The 22,532-nt window shown below is 42.6% G+C and overlaps 1 protein-coding gene across 1 annotated transcript in view; it reads right to left on the bottom strand.

Moving 5' to 3' along the window:
- The window catches only part of LOC119969926 (single-stranded DNA-binding protein 3-like), a 483,574-nt gene that overhangs the window by 284,100 nt on the left and 176,942 nt on the right, over window positions 1-22,532 (bottom strand). Inside the window, exon 4 of the mRNA XM_038803895.1 lies at window positions 17,372-17,456. Coding sequence (XP_038659823.1) covers window positions 17,372-17,456 — 85 coding nt within the window. The remainder of the gene's footprint in view (window positions 1-17,371; window positions 17,457-22,532) is intronic.

The raw sequence follows: 22,532 nt of genomic DNA on the forward strand, positions 1-22,532 counted from the left end.
TGAGGGGAGATCTAATAGAAACGTACAAGATAATGAACGGCTTGGATAGGATGGACGTAGGGAGGTTGTTTCCATTAGCAGGGGAGACTAGGACGCGGGGGCACAGCCTTAGAATAAAAGGGAGTCACTTTAGAACAGAGATGAGGAGAAATTTCTTCAGCCAGAGAGTGGTAGGTCTGTGGAATTCATTGCCACAGAGGGCGGTGGAGGCCGGGACATTGAGTGTCTTTAAGACAGAAATTGATAAATTCTTGATTTCTCGAGGAATTAAGGGCTATGGTGAGAGAGCGGGTAAATGGAGTTGAAATCAACCATGATTGAATGGTGGAGTGGACTCGATGGGCCGAATGGCCTTACTTCCACTCCTATGTCTTATGGTCTTATGGTCTTAACAATGCCAACTCATGACTCCCCACATCCCCAAAGCCATGTATGATCTCTAAGCAAATTTAATGCCAATTCATGCAATCCCATGACACCCCCCCCCCCCCCCCCATTTGCCTCCATGGTCCATTATAGCTCCTACACCAACTCAGTGCTAACTCATGTCAATCCATGACCTCCTCATGACCCTTTGTAGTCCCTTGTAACCCATATGTCAAAATGGTGCCAACTCATACCCTCACCCACCACCATTTGCGCTTACACCCTCCATGCCAACTCAGTACCCACCATGGGGGAGACCACAGAAGCCATGTTCAGATAAAATAAAAAATTAAGTATCTATGACAGACTTCACCATATTTAAAAATACTCGAATCGATCAAAACCTATCCAATACATTTAAATCTCTTCAAATAGTTAATCCTTTATTTAAAAATATTTCCTTCAAGGATTCAATCCCTTATAAAACAAATGTGAACATTTGTTGCCCCACATCAAAGAGTACTCATTTCTTAATGACCATTTTGAGTTGTCAAAATGTAAATTTACAAACCTTCTGCACTCCCCACTGTGATAATTATGTTGTGGAAGTAGTCAATCAGCGCTCATCCTATAATGATTACTCTCAGGCTTATGTCCATAAGCATCAACTGAAATTGCATGCATTGATTTTTTTTAACTGTTGACTTATTTTCAAAAAAGCAAGAGAATTAAATGATTTGACTACTTGAAAATTCCACTTTTTACACAAATTCACGTGTATTCTTAACAATTCCAATGAGGGACCTGGACCTTTCCAAAAGGGTTAACTCATCGCTCACAAACGGTATCTTTCTTCTCCAAAACGATGCCATACTTCTCTGAAGAACTCCGGTAGATCTTTTCCTCAAATGTCTAAAGCCTATGAGTCATGGTTTAGAAATCCTGTTAACTAAAATTGCTTCAGTTTGAAAGCAGCTGCACTTTTGAATGTGTTTCTGCCTCCATGAACTGCGGATGTGTGAAATACCTCCCATTCGCCCTGCTCCCGCAGCCCTGACAAGAATGGTGGGTGCCAGGTTCAAGAGCAGGACTTCCTCATTCCGGAATCATGTTGGCTAAGCCGCAAATCCCTTTCGCCTTTGCAAAACTTCAGGCCTATGTTTTCTTATTGAGTAACAGCTGATATAAAATTAATTTATGCAAAGATTCTATTTTGAATATGACTATACTGCGTACAGTATTCATATAGCTCAAAGGAATATTCCAATCCAATTGTAACTATTTTCAGTACCAAACATGTGGAAATGTGTTGATTTTCAATGGTTGATTTCTCACACATTACCTTTAAGCAAGGGTGCCATGATCAAAGTTATTCTGAAATTCAGTGGCTATTTTAAAGATTATAATATAAAAACAGCGGACATAATTCCATACAGTGGTATGTGGTGAAATGTCATTGTTGAAATTTTACTTTCATGTGTACGTTATTAATACAGTGAGACGTGTGGTCACCTCAGTTTTATGTGATGCGAGATTCTGATCCATGTATGGAAGATTACTTTCTAGATGACATGAGATTGAACAAAGTGAATTCCTTGTTGCAATTCTACACAATTAGATATAGAGCATTGAAGGAGATGTTGACATTACCACCATGGAAAAAGCAACAAAGCAGGTTACTCCAATTTTCTGACATATATCTCTTTGTAGCTGGTTATAGGTGTTAAGGAATGGGTTAAGAGACTTTCCAATTAAAAGTCTCATTTATGTTAAGTATCCAGTAATTGACACTGATATGTAAAGAAGCTTCAGATGGCCTTTGGGGCATGTGATGTGATGATAGAGTTTTTGTACAGAGCTGTGTTAAAGGAAAATAAAGGTATTTGTGAGAAGGAGTAGAACTTTTGACTCTTTATACAACAGCAGCTAAACGGCTAACACTAGGGAGTTACAAGAGGTTTGGAAACTATCACTATTTGGACATGGGACATGATATACAGTGAACAGAATTATGAGGCTCAGCACTATCTCTGTAATGTTAAGGCAAAGAAGGCACAAATCAGCTACTGTGTCTGTATTTCATAGATTGTAACTCTCATTGTCTGCCCAGGTTCTTAAATATTCTGTGTATCTTTTCTCTGAAGAACTGAGAATAAACAAACAGTTCAGATGTTCAATAAAAACATAAATTGTTGGAAACTCTCAGCAGGTCAGGCAGTGTCTAAGAGAGAAATAGAATCAACATTTCATCAGATCTTCGGCCTTATTAGAGGACAGAAGTTGTGAGATTGAGTACAAATTCCATTGAGATCTATGGGCACTGATGCTGATCACCAACACAAGGAACAGTGGTGGAGATACAACCACGGCCACTATTTTAAGAGATACAACACCTGCTGTTCGATTGTGAGGTTCTGGGATAAATAAGACGTGCTTCAGACGTACTGTTTGAAATGTAATCTTTGAAAATGTTACATTGCTTTACTTTGAAGACTATTAAGGGTTTAAGGTCCAGAATGGATCAGAATCACACTCCAATACACTTTGCAAATTTATTTTAGAAAATTGCTTTGAATTTCCTGTTTGTGAAGTACTAGAATGTGCTGCTAATATAAATGAAGCCCTGCAAATTGGCGAATATGATGCATTTATTGGTTTAATGAAGTGAGCTTACTGCTTACGTTGACATCAATATAGATTAAAAATAATGGAGAGTAAACAGTTCATTTTACATAGCACAATGTTTGAAATTGGGAAAAGATTTATGAGAGGAAATTATATGAGGGACGGAATTTAATCCCCTCCCCCCATGGTGAGTTTGGTGACAGGAGAGATGGGACGGTGGCAGGTGGAAACCCCGCCACCTTTTCACCTCTGCCCCCACCTCTGCCAGTCAGCAATGAGAAGGCTCATCGGCTCCTACAGTGCAGAAGGATGTCACTCAGCCCATCGAGTCTACACTGAACCTCTGAAAGAGTACGCTACCTAGGCCCACTCCCCCACCCTATCCCCGGAACCCCACATCAACCTTTAGGCCAATTCACCCAACCTGCACATCTTTGGACTGTGGGAGGAAACTGGAGCACCCGGAGGAAATCCACATAGACCCGGGGATAACGTAGAAGCTCTACACAAGTCACCCAAGGCCGGAAACAAACCTGGGTCCCTGGTGCATTGGGGCAGCAGTGCTAACCACTGTGCCACCGAGCCACCCATGGTCAGTTTCCCTGCCTGCTGCCAAGTGGACAATTAGTGCTCACTTAATGGCCACATCCTGCCTCCGTTGATATTCACCCAGTGACATTCAGGGACCCACCATGCAGGAAGCTCAAAAAGCAAACCCTGATGAGGTTGCTTGTGGGCTTCCAGGAGGAGGTTGCCTCTCATTCAAAGTTGGGGAAGGAGGTCCCAACAACCCACCAAGAACCTCTCCCTGGCGGTGTTCCCCTCACCCTCACCATGATCCCCCTTGCACCACTACCCTCACATGACCTATGTCCTTTGGCAATCATGGGACTTGGGTGGATGCATTACCAGCAGCAGTCATCGCCTCTGCTGAACAACAAAAAGCTGCTGGCCTCTGACTCGTTGGCATCTCTATGGAGGTGGGATTACTGCCCCTGGAACATTGGTCCCAGAGAAGGCCCAACACTGCCCAGTTTGCAATGGCCTTTCCAAAAAGAGGTGGCACTGGGCTCTTGACAGCTCTCACCTATATAATATTCTGCCCAAGGCCAAAGAGGTACATTTTGGGACAGCTTTTAAATAGGATCCAAGGAGGAGGAAGAATTTGTAAGAGAACTATAAAAACAAAGCCATAGGTTGGTATGAACAAAACAAGACAATTGGTGAGTACAGAACTAATTATGAATGAAGAACAGAGTATAGGCAGCATACAAAAACAGCAAGTGCTGGACAATCTCCGCAGGCCTGACAGCATCTGTGGAGAGAGAATGGAGCTAATGTTTCGTGCCTGGATGGTTGTTTGTCAAAGTAACGTCGCAACATAGTTCGAGCTTGTGTACACTGGAGTTTGGGTAACTTGTAAAAAAACATTCAGGAAAAAAAAACATTCTGGATAATGGGTTTCAGAGGCAATGGCAATAAGATAGCAATAGTCTGATGGTACACTAGATGTAGTTTTGAAGCTTAATTCTGGGTTGAACAGGAAAGGTGACCCCAGTGATAATAGCAACAACCTGGCCAGTTGGGGTTTAGTTTAGTTTAGATTAGTGCACAAGAAAGGTTGGACTATTAAGATGTCACTTAATGTGAAGGGAATTGATTACACAAGTTGGGTGGTTATGCTTCAGCTGTACAGGGCACTGGTGAGACCACATCTGGAGTATTGAGTACAATATTGGTCTCCTTATTTGAGGAAAGATGTAAATCCGTTAGAAGCAGTTTACAAACTTAATAGACTATGGATGGGTAGTCTGTAGAGGAAAGGTTGGCGAGATTAGATATGCCTCCACTAGAATTTAGAAGAGTAAGAGATGCCTTGATCAAAATCTTCAAGACCCTGAGAGATATTGATAGTGTGGATGTAGAGAGGATGTTTCCTCTTGTTTGTTGGTGCATATAGAACTAGGGACTACTGTTTAAAAATAGGAAGTTGCTCATTTCAGCCAGAGATGAGTTGCATTTATTTCTCCTAAAGGGTCCTGAGTCTTGGAACTCTCTTCCTCAAAAGGCATTGGAAGCAGAGCCTTTGAATATTTTTAAGGTAGAGCTGGATAGATTGTTGATTGAAAATCAGGATAGGCAGGGATATGGGGTTGAAGTTACAATCAGGTCAACCATGATCTTATTGAATGGCTTGAGGGGCTAAGTGGCTTACTCCTGCTCCTAATTCATATATATGACATACGAATGGACTCTGACGTGACTCAGGCAAGCCATTCTCCACAGAAGATTCCTCACTGTAAACAGGAGATAGGTTTGGCATACCTTGGTAGGTTCAAAGATATGAATGTTCCTCAGAAGTTAAAAACACATTCAACTCCTCGAAAAAGACAACAGAAACTTCATATGGTGTTACTATCAATTGGAAAGATGAATCATCCTCTTGGACCTCAAATTCTAACAGATAACTCAGTGCTCCACAGGTTTTTTTTCCTCATTACTTTTAGGAAGAACCAATTCAGGTCCAGCAGGATCCATGGGGATGGTAACTATCTGCTGCAGTGCCTTCTGTAACTGCCACCTCTGACCTTACATCGTGAAGAACTGCAACGTGCAATAGATCACTGATTCTCTCTTTGTCACAATCAATGCAGATCATTATTGAGTGTGATTTTGGCATACCTCTTGGAATCCTAGAACAAACAGATTATTCATAACTTCAATCTCTGCCTGGGGTGCAGTGGATGGTGTCTCTTGCTACTGAGTGTACAAACCTGCTCAGCTTTTGAAGACTGAAGTTCCACTGGATCTAAAAAAAATGTTGAAGATTGCTGCATGAAAGACAGTGAGTCGTCCAAATGGTCTGTATCATCTGTTTGTTCTAGGATTCCGAGGGAAGGTATGCCAAAATCGCCACTCAATAATGATCTGCATTGATTGTGACAAACAAAGAATCAGTGATCTATTGCCCATCATAGCAAAGAGGATCAATAATCCTGTCCTTAATTGGGAGGTCTATGCTGCCTAGACCTTGTAAGTTGGTGTCTGATGGGTGAAAGGTCATTGGCTGAAGCCAATTTAGAACACCTGCTAATAATTTGACAGCAGCTTCAGTATCAATTTTACAGGTGATATCGAAGACTTGAATTGAACGTAAGACTGTAACTGACCAAAGTCTGCACTAAGTTTATCAATTTTTCCAAGGAACTCTCTGATTTTGTATTTTTCTTCCAAACAGAAAATCGGAGCAGTTCTACCATTCAATACGATGATGGCTGATCTTCTGTCTGAACCTCACACTTCCCACTCTCTCCCCATAGTCCTTGAGCCTTTTAGAGTCGACAAATCTATTTCCTTCTGAAGTATATTCAGTGACTTGGCCTCCAAAGCCTTCTGTGGTAGAGAATTCCACATGTTCACCATTCTCTGAGTGAAGAAATGTATCCTCACTTCAGTATTAAATAGCCTACCCAGCAACCTGAGACTGTGACCCCTTGTTCTAGACCTCCCAGCCAGGGGAAATATCACCCCTGCACCCAGTTTATCTCGACTTTCTATATATTGAATGGAGTATGTGGGGGTTGTGCAGAGATTGGGACTGCTGTCTAAAGTGTGCCCTTGGTAGGGAGAAACTCCCCTAGCCCAAAAAATGGGCAAAGTGTCAATGAATAGCAGGTGAATCTCGGCGCTGCAGCCGCGGAGAAACACCCCACCTAACATGCCCAAAAGCGGACTTTAACTTTTGTCCGTTGAATCACACCCAAGAAGAACAGGGGATTCTTCCCAATGTCATCTGAAATATTTATCCCTCATTGAGTGGCTAAAAGACGGTCTCATCATGAAGTCACTGTTTGTGGATACTTTCTGTGCCCAAGTTGTTTGCTGTATTTCCTACAATGCAACAGTGACAATTGCAACAGTAAACTCCAAATGCACTTCATTAACTGTGAAGTGATTTGGAATGTTTTGAGGTTGTGAAAGGTGGTAAGTATATCGCTGCAAGATTTTATTTTAAACACACTGGGCTGGATTCTCCATTACTGAGACTATGTCCCCACGCCGGCGTAAAAATGGTGGAGTTTTACTCCTGAAATTCCTGCAAAAAAATTAAACAAATTCATAGCCCTGCAGGGGGCTAGCAGGAACATGGAGTGAATCTCGCAGCTTTTGCTGCAGATACGGGCCACCACATTTCCGGGTCAGAGACCACACCTGGGCACGGCGGCGGCCTCCAGCGGCCGCGATGTGCTCCATGGCAGACTCGGACCATGGAGCCAGATCGAAGAAAGAGAACCCCCCCCCCCCCCGCCCCACACCGATCAGCTGAGCGTCCAAGCGTCAAACACCGCACATTAAATTCCTGTCCGCCTATAATGGTGTCCAATCCACCCGTCCCAACCAGGGTGGCCACGGACTGAGTCCACAGCCGCCACGTGAGCATCCCGACCAGCAATAGGTGGTTAGTTCCACACCGTTGGGAACTCGGCCGGTCGGAAGCGGAGGATTGCTGAGCGGGCCTCTGGCAATGGCCCCCAGGCAGCGCGCCGTACTCCGCGGTGACGCCGATTTTCGGCGCCGAGATAATCACCGAACCTAGGACTGCAGAGAATCCAGCTTACTGGCTATACAATTAGTAAACTAATTTATATGCATGATACTGTTTTACAGAGATGTACAACTATTTTCATGCCAGTGACCACAATCCTCCTGGTGTACTGATAGTATTTGCTGTTAGAGAATGCAGTGTCAACAAACAGCTAAAAATGTCAGGAAATATACACTGTTAATGTAAAATAGAATTTGATACTGTTGTAATCCATTAAAAAAACTGAAACAATTACACAGACACAACACTAAATATATAATGCTGATGTTTCAACAAGATAATAAGATCTGTTTGTCTCAGGGTTGGTCACTCAAATCTACTTATAAGAATTCTTGTCCAAAATATTACGAATTGGGATGGGAAAATGAGCATCAAAAGATGACACCAATCAATTTCTCCAGATCTCAAATTTGAACGAATGGTTAAGCAATCGACCACACTGCTATGAGTGTTATTTTCGCTAGGATGCTGCCTTTGTTCTGCCTACCTCACAATGAAATGAAATGAAAATCGCTTATTGTCACGAGTAGGCTTCAATGAAGTTACTGTGAAGAGCCCCTAGTCGCCATATTAGGGCGCCTGTTCGGGGAGGCTGGCACAGGAACCTGCGCTGCTGGCCCTGTTCTGCTTAACAAGCCACTGTGGGTATAGCCCACTGTGCTAAACCAGCCCCTATGGGAGAGGGCCTGGAATTTTTATTCATTCATAGTGTGTGGGCATCACTGGCAAGGCCAACATTTACTTCCCAAACGTAATTGCACTTGAGCTGGTGATGATGAACTGCCTCTTCAACTACTGCAGTCCACGTGGTACAGGCAGGTACGCAGTTTCAGGATAATGACCTCGTGGCCGTGAAGTAGCTCCAAGTTAAGATGATGTGTGACTTGGAGGGGAACATACAGATGGTGGTGTTCCTATGCATCTGCTGCCCTTGTTCTTCTATGTGGTAGAGGTTGTAGGTTTAGAAAATGATGTTGACGGGGTATTGGTATGTGTCATCTTATAGATGGTTCACCCTGACACCACAGAGCTATAGTGGTGGGGAAAGTGAATGTTTAAAACAGTGGACAGGGTAGCGATCAAGCGGGCTGCTTTGCCCTGGATGGTGTCAAAATTCTTGAGTGTTATTGGGAGCTGCACTCATCCAAGCATGTGAAGAGCATTCCTTCACACTTCTCATGTGTGCCTTGTAGATGTTGGATGGGCAATGGGGATTAGGGAAGGGAGCTATTCGTCACAGGATTTCCAGCTTCTGATCTGATATTGTAGCCACAATATTGATCTGGTTGCTTCAGTTAGATTTTTGGTCAATGATGACTAGATCAGTGATGTTAATGGTGCAAGTTTCTGCAATAGTAGCTAAATGTCATGGGGTGGCGCTTTTTCTCTCGTGTTGGAGATGGTCAGTGTCTCGTGTTTGTGAGTCATAGAATCCCTACAGTGCAGAAGGAGGCCATTCGGCCCATCAGGTCTGCACTGGCCCATGGAATGAGCACCCGACTTACGCCCACGCCTCCACCCTATCCCCATAACCCAGTAACCCCACCTAACCTTTTGGACATTAAAGGACAATTTAGCTTGACCAATCCACCTAAGCTGCACATCTTTGGACTGTGGGAGGAAACCAAAGCACCTGGAGGAAAGCCATGCACACAGCGGAGAAAGTGCAAAATCCACAGAGTCACCCTAGACCTTAATTGAACCCGAGTCCTTGGAGCTGTGAGGCAGCAGTGCTAACCATTGTGCCACCATGAATGTTACTTGCCACATATGTGTCTAAGCAGGAATATTTTTCAGGTCTTGCTGCATACAAGCACAGCCTGATTAATTATCTGAAGAGTTGTCATGAAGTTGCAGAGTTTTACAGCACAAAGAGAGGCCCCTCGGCCAATCCTGTCTGCACCGGCCATCAAATACCTATCTATTCTAATCCCATTTTCCAGCAGTCGGTCCGTAGCCTTGTATGCTATGGCTTTCCAAATGTTCATCTAAATGCTTCTTAAATGTTGTGAGGGTTCCTGCCTCTACCACCCTTTCAGGCAGTGAGTTCCAGATTTCCACCACCATCTGGGTGAAAAAGCCTTTCCTCAAATCCCCTCTAAATCTCCTGCTGCTCGAAACCGAATGATACTGAACATTGTGCAAACATCCCACTCTGGCATTATGGTGGAGGAAAGGTCATTGGTGTCGCAGCTCTGCAAAATTCCAGAAAAAGGAGATAATTGACCTCCAAAAACTATAACTATCTTCCTTTGTGTTAGATATAACCCCAGCCGATGTATTCCCACTGACTTAAAATTTACCACACTCGTTGCATGCTGCCTTGACGTTAAGGTCAATCAGTCTCAGACCACCCTGGGATTTCAACTATTTTGTTTGGACCAAGGCTGTAATGAGGCCTGAAGTCACTTGGCGCGACACAAATTAAGTATGGAAGAGGTCGAGGGCATCGCTTTGCAAGGACAGCATCTGTTACTCATCCTTAATTCCTTTGAACTGAGTGGCTTCCGAAGCCATTTCAGAGGGCATTTAGGAATCACCTGCATTGCTGTGGATCTAGAGTTACACTTAAGGATAGCAGATTTTCTCCCCTGAAAGATTAGTGAACCAGATTGTTTTCACAACTATTGATGATTACTGAGAGTGGCTTTATATTCCAGATTTATTAACAAATTTTAATTCCACCAGCTATTTTTGTGGGATTCGAACACATGCACCCAGACAATTTGCATGGGCCTCTGGATTACTAGTCCATTGACATTACCAAAGACATTTTGCTCTGGAGATCTGAATCTAAATTCCTCCATGAGAGGGTTATTGGAAAGCCTGACATCGGTGCCGGCTGTCCATTAACTCAGGTCAGGAATTTCTGAATGCTGGGGCGCAGGCAGGTAAGTAATGGGCAGACCATGCACTGCATTTTACAAGCCCACCCACCATTCCCAACATGCCTTAAAATGTGCCAATCTGTAAAATGCCATCCTTTGGGTTGATCTCCTCCAGAACAATGGCAGATGAAAGAGCTTGTTGAGCTGGGGAGGGCAATAAAGAGTCTGTGCGGCTGCACCTTTACCGGATGGAGCAACAACAGAAAAACAGAAGACCAATTTCAAACTGATAAATCCAATAGTCCGTGACCGACCACCTTGGTTGTATCATTTGGACTGATAAAGGGACACCAATCAATACTGGAAGTAATGCGATCGGCAACCAGCAAACCTGATGGTGGTCACTGAAATCTATCAAGGCGAACCTGTAAGGGGCTGTTTAGCACAGGGCTAAATCGCTGGCTTTGAAAGCAGGCCAGCAGCACGGTTCAATTCCCGCACCAGCCTCCCCGAACAGGCGCCGGAATGTGGCGACTAGGGGCTTTTTACAGTAACTTCATTTGAAGCCTACTCGTGACAATAAGCGATTTTCATTTCATTTTTCAAAAACCACGGGAATCAAGGCTGCCCCACCATCAGTCACCTTGCCTTGAGAATTCATTTTCAGTTAATTGATCGGCATTTTTAAAGTGCTCTCATCTGATGCATTTTACTCTGGGGTTCTCGGTCCAATTTGGCCACTCCTTGAAACCTTATTGCTGACGCCCATTGAGAACTGCTGATCTAGACCACAATTAGAGCAACCACCTGGCTGTTAAACCAAGCTTGAATGTTAAGATGAAGGCTGTAATAACAGCACATGTACATTTAAAAATAATACATTTCACATAATTCTTGTTAAATTCACTGTTGGTACACAACAGGGTGGAACCATAAGTTAACAATGTTTGATGATTAACATCTCCAGAAACTGTTAAAATTGAAAAAATAAAATCTGTTTAAAAACACTAACAAATATATATTTTTTTAAAACAAGCTGCACCGGAATTTCTATTGGTTCACTTTCAAAAAAAAGTTTTATTTGTGTTTTGGGATCTATTAACTGAACTGGATTAGTGTTAATTCTAAGGTGTATCCCAATGCATTGCATGATATACTATTCTCTGCGGGTTGATCATTAATGCAAGGAAATCTTGCAAACTGGGACATAATCATTTTAAGTCTAATGTTAAGACACCCTTGGCTCGAGCACGGTCAATTCCAGCCCCCTTGACCCGCATTTGCAACACAATTGAATTAACAAATAGTTATTAGAAAAATACCCAAAATCTTTATCCTTTGGCTGGCAATAATTACAGTCACCAGGTTTGTAAATTTAAACACTACGTTTTATTTATAACAAGGACTATAATGAAATATGCAGCAAATACAACTGGTTAACTGTTATCTAATTCCTAACCCCCCACTTTAACTTGCCTCGACATTCTACACACACACACACGCACACAAGATAGACAAACACAGGGGTGAAAATAATAAGTAAAAGGGAAAATAGGTGGTTTCAGATGGTTCTCTTGCTTTCAGATCCAGGTCTTTGTTTGCCGCCCGTAATGGTTTCACTGTGGATGCCTTCATTCAGAGAGGGAGAAGAGGAGAGAGAGAAACGGTTGTTGTCCCTCGGTTTTCAGGTCTCAACTCTGCTTCCCTGGGGTCTCTGAAAATTATTCCACTTGAATAGAACCCAATCACCACCAGGTAGAATATGGTCTTTTGGCCAATTCATTGGCCATTAGCCAACCAATTGAACTGAGTCCTATCCCATCTCCTGAATGCTGAAAAGTCTGTGTCTTGCTGTCCAAAGCTAGCATAGCAGCACCATATACTATGTTGCAACTTCTTGAATTTCTCCTTCTCTCTGCTGCTTGACTTAAAGATACATGTCCATTAAGCACCCATGGATCAAAATGATAACAGCAAAAATAAAGAAAGGGGAAATAAGGCAATCATCAGGAAGGGCCCTTACACTGTGACATATAATTAGACCCATTATCTACTTTAAATGGAACAAATTGCACGATGAATGTGCTTGAACCTTCATGACTGGACAATGAAAGTCAAAACAAACAAATATTGGTATATTTTTATTCAAAATATATCAGTTATCCATTGAGAATTTTCTCAAATGCTGTCTCCCTTTCAATAAGTAATAATATGCAACAAATGACTCGACTTTTTTCTAAGGCAAACTTTATTTGCCAAGCAAAAGTAATGGAAATAATTATGATATCCGTATACCATTTGAAGTTTTAGCATTCTGCTCATTAAAATCGCTAACATGATTTATTTATTTTATACACAGATACATAATACTTGGCAAATGATCAGAGAGATGGAGGCCGCATAGATATATAACGCAAATAAATATTTTTGCAGGAATTACAAATTTCCCAGACATATTCAAATATATGAGGGCGCTGAACCAGGCTTCACAGTGCATTGAACTTTCAGAAAGTAGTTTCATATACTGGTGTTCTGGTAAGCAACCAAATGAATGGAGAGTTACATTATTCAAAATGTCTAAGCATTCACAAAGCTATTTACATATGGAAACCAAACTTGCTATCCCATTATAATTCCTCATAGTCTTTGGATAATCCCAGTAATTATTGGAAAAATAGAATGTGTCCAGATTACAGGTTCCCTAAGTATAATATGTAACCATCAAAAATCATTACCGTGCAACGGTTGCATGCAACTGCCATGTTTGGTTCAGTAGTTATATTACACATGTATTTTATTCAGCCCTGTAAATTCCTTTACATGGAATGCATTTGTGCAGTTTCTGCCTCATCTATGTTGACCAGAGGCATACATTTGCCCTTTAATTTGTAATTAAACTAGCAATGGCCTGAGTTTTATAATACCAGTGACAGTGAAAATGTTTGCCGTTGCTACTTCTCTGAAATTGACAACAACCTCCGGAGTTCATAAAGCAGGTAATCACAGAGATGTAGAAGCTACCGTCAGTGATTCTACTCTAATCCATGGAGTGTGCTGTTGAAGTCCCCACAGATAGCAAACAAATAGAAATCAATGAATTGAAGAGAATCTGCATTTTCAGACTGACATAATGACATCACTGTTGCTGGATGCCGAAAGATCCCCTCAACAATGTGTCAAATTCAAATGAAAGCCGGGAAAGGAGAAAGCTACACTACAGAGGTCTCTAACCTCTATGGGCAGCTTCCTTCAAAGTCAGTGGAGAAGCTATTGCTTTGCTGTTGACCAAGAAATCCATATCTCAGAAAGACCATAAAAGGAGCTAGTATATGAAAGATGAAAATATGACATTTGTTCAGCTTTCTGTGTTATACAGAGATTGTGGCAAAATAAAGGGAGTTTTAGTCTTTAGCTGACTGGGAGTGACTGATTAATAGAACATAGAACATACAGTGCAGAAGGAGTCTGCACCGACCCACTTAAGCCCTCACTTCAACTCTATCCCCTTAACCCAATAACCCCTCCTAACCTTTTTGGACACTAAGGGCAATTTAGCATGGCCAATCCACCTAACCTGCACGTCTCTGAACTGTGGGAGGAATCCGGAGCACCCGGAGGAAACCCATGGGGAGAACGTACAGACTCCGCACAGACAGTGGCCCAGCTGGGAATCGAACCTGAGACCCTGGCGCTGTGAAGCCACAATGCTAACCACTGTGCTACCGTGCTGCCCTGATGGCACTGTGGGTGCTTCAAATGCGAAAAATATTGCATTACCTAATGTGAACATTACCTATTTTAATAGATAAATGACTCCCAAATATATGTGGAAGATATAGAAGCCGTGCACTAAACAAATAAAAAAATTCCCCCTCAGTGATGCTTGTTTTCATCTATTATGCTCAAGCCATATGGGTGGATTTCCTTGCACATTTGGAACAATTAGAGTATGAGACTCTAATGCACTGGATAAAATCTATGGATTTTGGAATACAACTGCATAAGTGCAACGTACTAGACTGATGAGGGTGATATAGGTTCAGAGAATTAGTGTGAAATTTGAGGTGATAACAAATCAAAATATATCTGGCTGGTAATATTAAAACACCAGGAAAGAATTTAGCGGTGGTTTTTGCCATTCTGACGAGTTTAGATAGAGTAACTAGGGACAGAACGGTTTCTCTAGTTGGAGAGTCAGAAACAAAGGGTCACTTCTAGCTAGACGGTCACAAATTTGATTGTCTGTCATAAAGGGTCATTAGGTCAGGAGTAGAAGAGAACACAAATCTGGAGACAACGAAAGGGAAGAGGAGGCTGTGGCATAGTGGTATTGTCGCTGGACCAGTAATTCAGAGACCCAGGGCGAGATCCTAGGACCTGGTTCAAATCTCACTATGGCAGATGGTGAAATTTGAACTCAATAAGATTTGAATTAAAACTAATGATGACCATGAAATCACAGCCCATTATTGTAAAAATCCATCTGGTTCACCCGATTGTTGTAAAAACCCATCTGGTTCATCAATGTCCTTTAGTGAAGGAAATCTGCTTTCCCTACCTGTTCTGGCCTACACCCCAAACCCACAGCAATGTAGTTGACTCTCAAATACCTTCTGGAGGGAATGGAGGGGTTAAGAATAATGGCAGTTTGGAAAGATCTGCTGATCAAAATATTGAACAAAGACCAAGAGGGAAGTCAAGAATTGTCCAAAGGTTTTAAGAGAAGGTGTACCACCTACTTATTTTGAGTTCACAATCCTATGATAATAACATAGCGCCACGAACTGGCGACGGAATGTGGCGACTAGGGGCTTTCCACAGTAACTTCATTTGAAGCCTACTTGTGACAATAAGCGATTTTCATTTTCATGTGTTACAGCATGAAAGAAAATCAATGATTTGTGCTGGATTATTTCTGAAAGCCATTTTATAAAACCATAATCGAGAGTGAAGGAAAAGGAAAACACACAACCAAACTGGCAGCAACTTTTTAAACTTATTTTCAAACACAGAATGTAGAACTTCCCAGCACCACAACAAACCTATCAGAAGCCAAATTTCATATTGCCCATTAGAGGCTTTAAAAGCGCCGCAGAAAACAAAAAAGACTAGAAAAGTCAGAGATCAAAAAAGATGCATTTGTACAATAATCAAAATGAAGAATTTGGATATTATCTCAATGTTTAATTCTGAACTTCCAAAACAAAATATCCTTGATTCCAAAATTAAAATGAATACAAATGTCATTATATATAAGAGAAATAGAAAAATGAACACACTTATGGAACATATTCTACTGCAACAATTGGGTAATGCAGAGCAACACTTTAAAGCTCTGATTATGAACTTTCATGGCACTGAAATACTACTACAAGGCATTCAAGCACCTACAGCAACCGAACAAATGTGCAGCATTGGTAGACAAGCAAATTTGAGAAAAGATAGTCTGGTGTTCTAACAGCAACCATAAGCACCTCCAGAAAATGGGATTAAAAAAACAGTGAACCAAAGGACAATATTGAAAATTTATACTACATTGAACAACAATGAGTGAACAAGATTTCAGTTTGCTTGGCTAACGAAAAGAAAAAAAAGTATTTGAAGTATTTTATGATGTGGAGATGCCGGCGTTGGACTGGGATGAGCACAGTAATAAGTCTTACAACACGAGGTTAAAGTCCAACAGGTTTGTTTCAAACACGAGCTTTCGGAGCACTGCTCCTTCCTCAGGTGAATGCGAGGAAGGAGCAGTGCTCCGAAAGCTCATGTTTGAAACAAACCTGTTGGACTTTAACCTGGTGTTTTCAGAAGTATTTTATCACATTTATGAAATAGTACATTCACCTAATCCTTGTACGATGTAAACAAACTGGAATGACGAAACAAGTATCACCCACAGTTATCTGAAGCAATTTCTGCATTACAGGAGACAGCATAAATGCAAACATTGAATCAATATTAAATTCTGTATTGCACACATCTCACAAAAGAGGTGAAAATACCTAACCTTATCAATGATTCCTCGGTTGAAGATTCAAATTTTAGTTAACAAATCTTTTGGTTTATTTGAAATTACAACTAAACAAAAATACTCCTAATTTTACTTCTACAAGTTCTATATTTCCCATATTGTTTAATTCTTGAACATTACTGACATCACAATAAAAAATGCTAACAGCTGTTTTGAATACTCATAACATGAATAGAGGTAAACACACCTCCACACTGAACTTGGTAACTGACACAACTGTGTTAGCCCTGCCCAACACCAAGTCCCCTAAAGTCATCATGTTGTCTTTTTTTAAAACAAAAAGATTGTAAAATTCAGACAATTTAGTGTACAGCAAAGGTACACAATCAATATTGATGGTGTACTAAAAAGATGCGGCACTATGTCAAGCAAATATATTTCCCTATCTGCAATTTATTTTTCAGTAAATCACCAGGATCAATTAAACCCAACAACTGTTTTTAAATGGCACATTTTCAGTATGGCATTCAAGGCACAGCTTAATAATCAAAAACTTTGAATTAAGTGAAAGGTACTTGCTCACAAAAAGCAAAATTGCACCAGTTATGAAGTAATCAGTACGAGAGGCTACAATGCGGCAAGATGATTAACGTTTCAAATCAGAGGGTGAATAAAGTCAGGAAACTTTGAAAGTAAGAACAGCTTATTTTCATCAGTTTTTACAATCAGTTTTTGCTTCTGCAACACATCTCAAATTATAATTACAACTCAGAACCCTTTTACAGTTCACTTGAGTTCTCCAGTGAGCTAACAAACCCCATTTTGACCAGAATACTTTCCAGGCAGAAGTAACTTTGCTAAAACTAAGATTTGAACTCGATCACAGTTGTGAGAGGCAATAGGCTCAAACCACTAAACTTTAGACTCCTGATATGAAAATGGGCATTGTCACTGAATATTTGATCTACAACTTACATAATCGTGAAAGGCTTTTGCTTCACTTGAATGTTCACAAGTTTCTCTTCTTTCAGGTGCCGCGCAGTAAAGGTCCCAAAATACACTGCAAGAAATAAATCTTTGTTAATAATATTCCATGTAATTTCATCCTTCTTTTGAGAAAATGAAAAATTCACACAATTCATTCATATTTATCTCTAAATAATCAGTTTTAAGACCATTAAAATCAATTTTATTTACATGGGTTTACTGACAAACCATTCGAATAGGGGGGAGGGGGCGGTTCAAAGTGTCCTATTGATAGTTTCTAAGGAGCTACCAAAACTTTAATGACACAGACTTTACTTAGAATTGGTTTGTTGTATGATACCCCATCATGGTAATCAGCCAATTAAGGGCCTCAATTCACCCAAGGGCAAGTGGGCCCCCCAACCCCTCACTCAACCTGGGTAAAATATCTGCGGGAGGACAGTCATGTCGCCAATGTAAAAGCATCCAATTTTACCTCATCCACCCACACCATCACAGCCCCTGGGGGAATGTAAGATTCCAGCTACACTGTTTTGATTTCCCACTAGCTCTTAGAAATTGAACAGGCATGTCTAACTTATTGTGGGTGCTGCTCATTCCCATCCTCCAACATATTCTGGTTCAGTGATTTTGAAACAGCAACAAACCACTTGAACCCTAGAAATACAAAGAACTCTTGAAAATCCAGGACCAAGTGGTTGAAAATCAGCATGACTGCAAGTTTTGACAAGCACTCATCGTGAAATGCTGCGAGCCCACCATAGTAAAGAAGACCAACTTCTTCTCTCTCCACAAGTAGAGAAGATATGAACCAAGATGATCAAGCAAAGTTTGTGACAGGTAGAGGTTACAGAACTTCCGTTCTGAGACATGGTGGCTAGGCAGCCATCCATCGGATTCCAGCTTCATAGACGGGAATAGGTGAACGGTTCCGAACATTCACCATCAAGTTGAAAAACTTCACAATGAGAACAAAATGTATCAGAAAAAACACATTAAATACGCACATCACTCGCACTGCACAACTTAAATTTGTCATTAAAAATATGTGGTTGCATCTTTTATGCTGTTTTGACACAATGCTCAAAGGAGCAACAGACACACAGTCAATCTTTTGGCACTTACTCCTAAGTTTCCACCACTCTTGATTTATATTTGTTTATTCAATGGTGTTCACAGAAGTATGTCACCTCATGTTTATTAGAGACTTGTAACATCTTTGCAGCTTTATTCTCCTAAAATATACAAATTTCTTACGTAACTCTTTCATCCCTGTCTGTTATTGGAGTTTGTACTTTTCATTGGTAGCATTCATTTTCTGCTCAACATCAAGTTTTGCCACAAATTTTTCTTGAGTATTTAGACATCAAGCAAAGGAAATAACAGGTAACTATTGTGAAATAGATTTTTATTTTTGGATATGAAAGGAAATGTTTTGCTTAAATAAAAGAGGTAATTTTTCCAAGGTCTGAAGACAGAAATGGAGTGAGAGGAGCAATCAAATTTCAGCAAAAATGCATTTGGACAGTGTGGTGGTATGATTAGCATAGCTGCCTGCCATTGGTGCAGAACACCGGCTTACCATTGGCCCTGGTCGGTCATGTGCCTCTCGACCGGTTGGTTGAGACCAGTCATGTGACAGCTCCCCGATTGGTCGAGAGGCTGAGTTAACCCCGCCTCCAGGGCGGGGTATAAATACCCAGTACTCCCGGCGGTCGTCCTTCTACTGTAATCGACCGCAGGGCTAACATCTAGTAGATTAAAGCCATACTTTTGTTCAGCAACTCGTCTCGCGTTCAATTGATGGTACATCAATTTAATCTACTAGAGATTTGAAGATGGAGCTCCGGATCAAGCCCGAATGCCTCCGCATCAGCCCGCAATCTCCGAACGTATCGGAAATCTTCAAGCATTGGCTGGCGTGTTTCGATAGCTATCTGGCGACCGCAATCAGCCCCCCCACCATGGCACAGAAACTTCATATTCTCCATTCCAGCGTGGGCATTGCGGCCTACGCGGTGATAGGGGAAGAAAAAGAATACGACGTGGCCATGGACAAGCTAAAAGGACAATTTCTTAAGCCGGTAAACCGAGTGTTCGCCCGACATCTGCTGGCTACCAGACAACAGTTCCCCGGTGAGTCCTTAGACGATTTGTACCGGGCCCTCGCTGTCCTGGGGAGGAATTGCGCCTGCCTCGAAGTTTCAGCCACTGAGCACATGGAACTTTTGATCAGAGATGCTTACGTGGCTGGGGTGCAATCCGCCGCTATCTGGATGCTGGAAAAAGACGACCTCAGCCTAAATGAGGCACGACTCTCTCCACCTCCCTGGAGGTCGCCGACTTAAACACCCGCGCCTAGGCCCAGCCGCGCTGCAGCGCCCTGGGCCTCCTGGCACACTTCCCCACCGCCATCCGCCGCTCCCGACCCCCCTCAGGCCTGCGCCGCGGGACGCCCCGACAAATCCGCAGGGCCCCGCTGCTATTTCTGTGGGCTTGCCAAACACCCTCGCCCGCGCTGCCCGGCCCGTTCCGCCCTTTGTAAGAGCTGCGGGAAGAAGGGCCATTTTTCGTCGGTCTGTCAGGCCAAATCGGTCGCTGCTGTGCCTCGCAGCGACCGGGGATCTCCTCCTCCGGGCCCTTCCGGGCCCTTCCAGCGCACCGCACCAATCTCCCCCCCCCCCCCCCCGCCCCCGGCCTGCGCGCTTCTCTGTCCCCGCTCTCAGCCGCTCCGATCGGCCCGCCGGCACCGCTAACCCCGCCCCCAGCAACCACGAGGGCCCTGCGGGCGCCGCCACCTTGGGCCCCGGATGCCACGTGCGGGTCCTGGGCTCCCGTCTCCGCCTTCTTTTCCCAGGGTGAATCTGATAGCAGCATCCACGCAATGGTAATGAGGAGCCAATTAACATCAATGGTCAGTGATTATCCCAGCACAAGAAAATATTGGCTGTGTCACACAGGCTTCCTACTGGTCTGGGGTTTTCATACTGTGGCGGTGCCTTGAGTCAGACAATTTACCGACTCTGCTCCCATCTCAATAGAAAGGCCTCCGATTGGTGCAATCTGTACTCCAGGGATGCAGGTGCGGGATACAGTCGGGCCTGCAGATTGGATGCGAAAGTGGGCCCTGCATGTAGCACACGTTTCAAGTGGAGTATGAAGGATCTCCCTGTAAACAATTACTGCTCTGAGGCAGGAAGTTAATGGTTTGCTGCTGGATTGTGGAATAGGTATCTTACTACAAATTAGGTAATACTAACTGGAATAGTGTCCAACTGGTTATTGACCCTGGAAGAGATGGCCTTACATCGGACAATATAGACATAAATGCTGCACATTGTCCCTGTGTGGTGAAGGAGCACACAGTACTAATTAAGACAAACAAAGCTTCACAGGAACCAGCCATGGGGATAGCTGTATCATGGCTGCATCAGATGCCCTAACACTCTTAATCAACTCAAATTAGCACAACCTCTCAGGGGCTAATGTTAGTTAGACACCTTATGCAAAGGTTTGCCCTTCCACCTATCCATTCACCACCTATCAGGGTGTGGACATTCAACTGTGCCTTACCCATGACCCTCACAGCAGCACAATGTAATCGCAGACCAGTGTGACTCAGAGGTGACAGGCCAGCAGGACCTTGTGTGCTCAGGAATGCAACATGCATGTTGACATGCCAGGAATATATGCCAGGCCATCCTGCATTCCCCCATCAACATCAGCCAGTGCTGAATTAGAGAATCAGGTTTCTGCATGCGAGTAGCCGAGGTTATGTGTGGCGATTAACAAAGCTGGAATCATTACTTGCCCACGTGCTTTGTTCATTCTTATGCCAGGCTGTCATAGAGAAAGCCAGCTGCTGTGAACAGGACCTCCAGATAATGGTCAAAGATAAGCAATGGAGGAGGGAGATCATATATTAGGTAACAGTAACCAGTTATAGCCAGATATTTTCTTGGTTTTATTTACCATGTAGCCATGAAACATCTTGAGGCCTAGAATCAATGTTGAGGAATCCCACTTGACCATATGCCACTTTGGCCTACTTGTGTGAATCCACTATCTCTGGAATAGACTTAACCAAGGATACTGATGGACCTTTCTGTAATGTTGGCTGATTGGTATCATTCGATGATAATGACTACGTCAAGTTGTAGTATCTGTCAGGCAGGTCTCCTAACTTGAGAATCAGGTCCCCAAATTTTCGGGAGAAGAGCTTGGCAAGCTGACATTATTCTAATATTTGTTCCTGGGATGTCTGTGATCTTATCAAGGCTACATCCTGAGTTGCCCTGACATTCAAATGCAGTCTCCAGTACACAGTTTGTAATTTTCAATCCTTAGTTTATTTCTAGTTCTAATATTACTTTGTCTAACATATGTAGAAGGGCACCTTTGCAAAATATAAAAGTTAATCTCTGAGAAAGAATCATAGAATTTGTAGTGCAGAAGGAGGCCATTCGGCCCATCGAGTCTGCACTGGCCCTTGGAAAGAGCACCCAACTTAATACCACACCTCCACCATATCCCCATAACTAAGTAACCCCACCTAACCTTTTGGACACTAAGGGGCAATTTTGCATAGCCAATCCACCCAACCTGCACATCTTTGGGCTGTGGGAGGAAACTGGAGCACCCGGGGGAAACCATGCAGACAGGGGGAGAAAGTGCAAACTCCACACAGTCACTGGTCAGAATTGATCTGGGACCCTGTAGCTGTCAGGCAGCAGTGCTAACCACTGTGTCGTCCAAAAAGGTTTCAAAAGTTAAGACTGTATGGCCATTCTAGCTAGGTACATGCATGTGTGCCAATTAGATGTACAACTCTCATGAAGTCAAGAATGTGAAATTTAAGCCCAATAATCCAGAAACAGTGACTAATACAAAAGGTGCAGGTGACCAGGAGCAGATGTTTGGGACAGAACATTAAGACAGGGACACATCTATATCTCAGAAGGTAGAAGTACTATTGCTTTGTGGATAAAAACTGAAATATTATAAGATGGCTTTCTCCAGAATAAGCAAGAGTTACATAGCAAAGGATTGTATCAGCACGGTAGCATAGTGGTAGCACAGTTGCTTCACAGCTTCAGGGTCCCAGGTTCAATTCCCGACTGGGTCACTGTCTGTATGGAGTCTGCACGTT

The sequence above is a fragment of the Scyliorhinus canicula genome, chromosome 8, assembly GCF_902713615.1.
Source record: "Scyliorhinus canicula chromosome 8, sScyCan1.1, whole genome shotgun sequence".
NCBI lineage: Eukaryota > Metazoa > Chordata > Chondrichthyes > Carcharhiniformes > Scyliorhinidae > Scyliorhinus > Scyliorhinus canicula.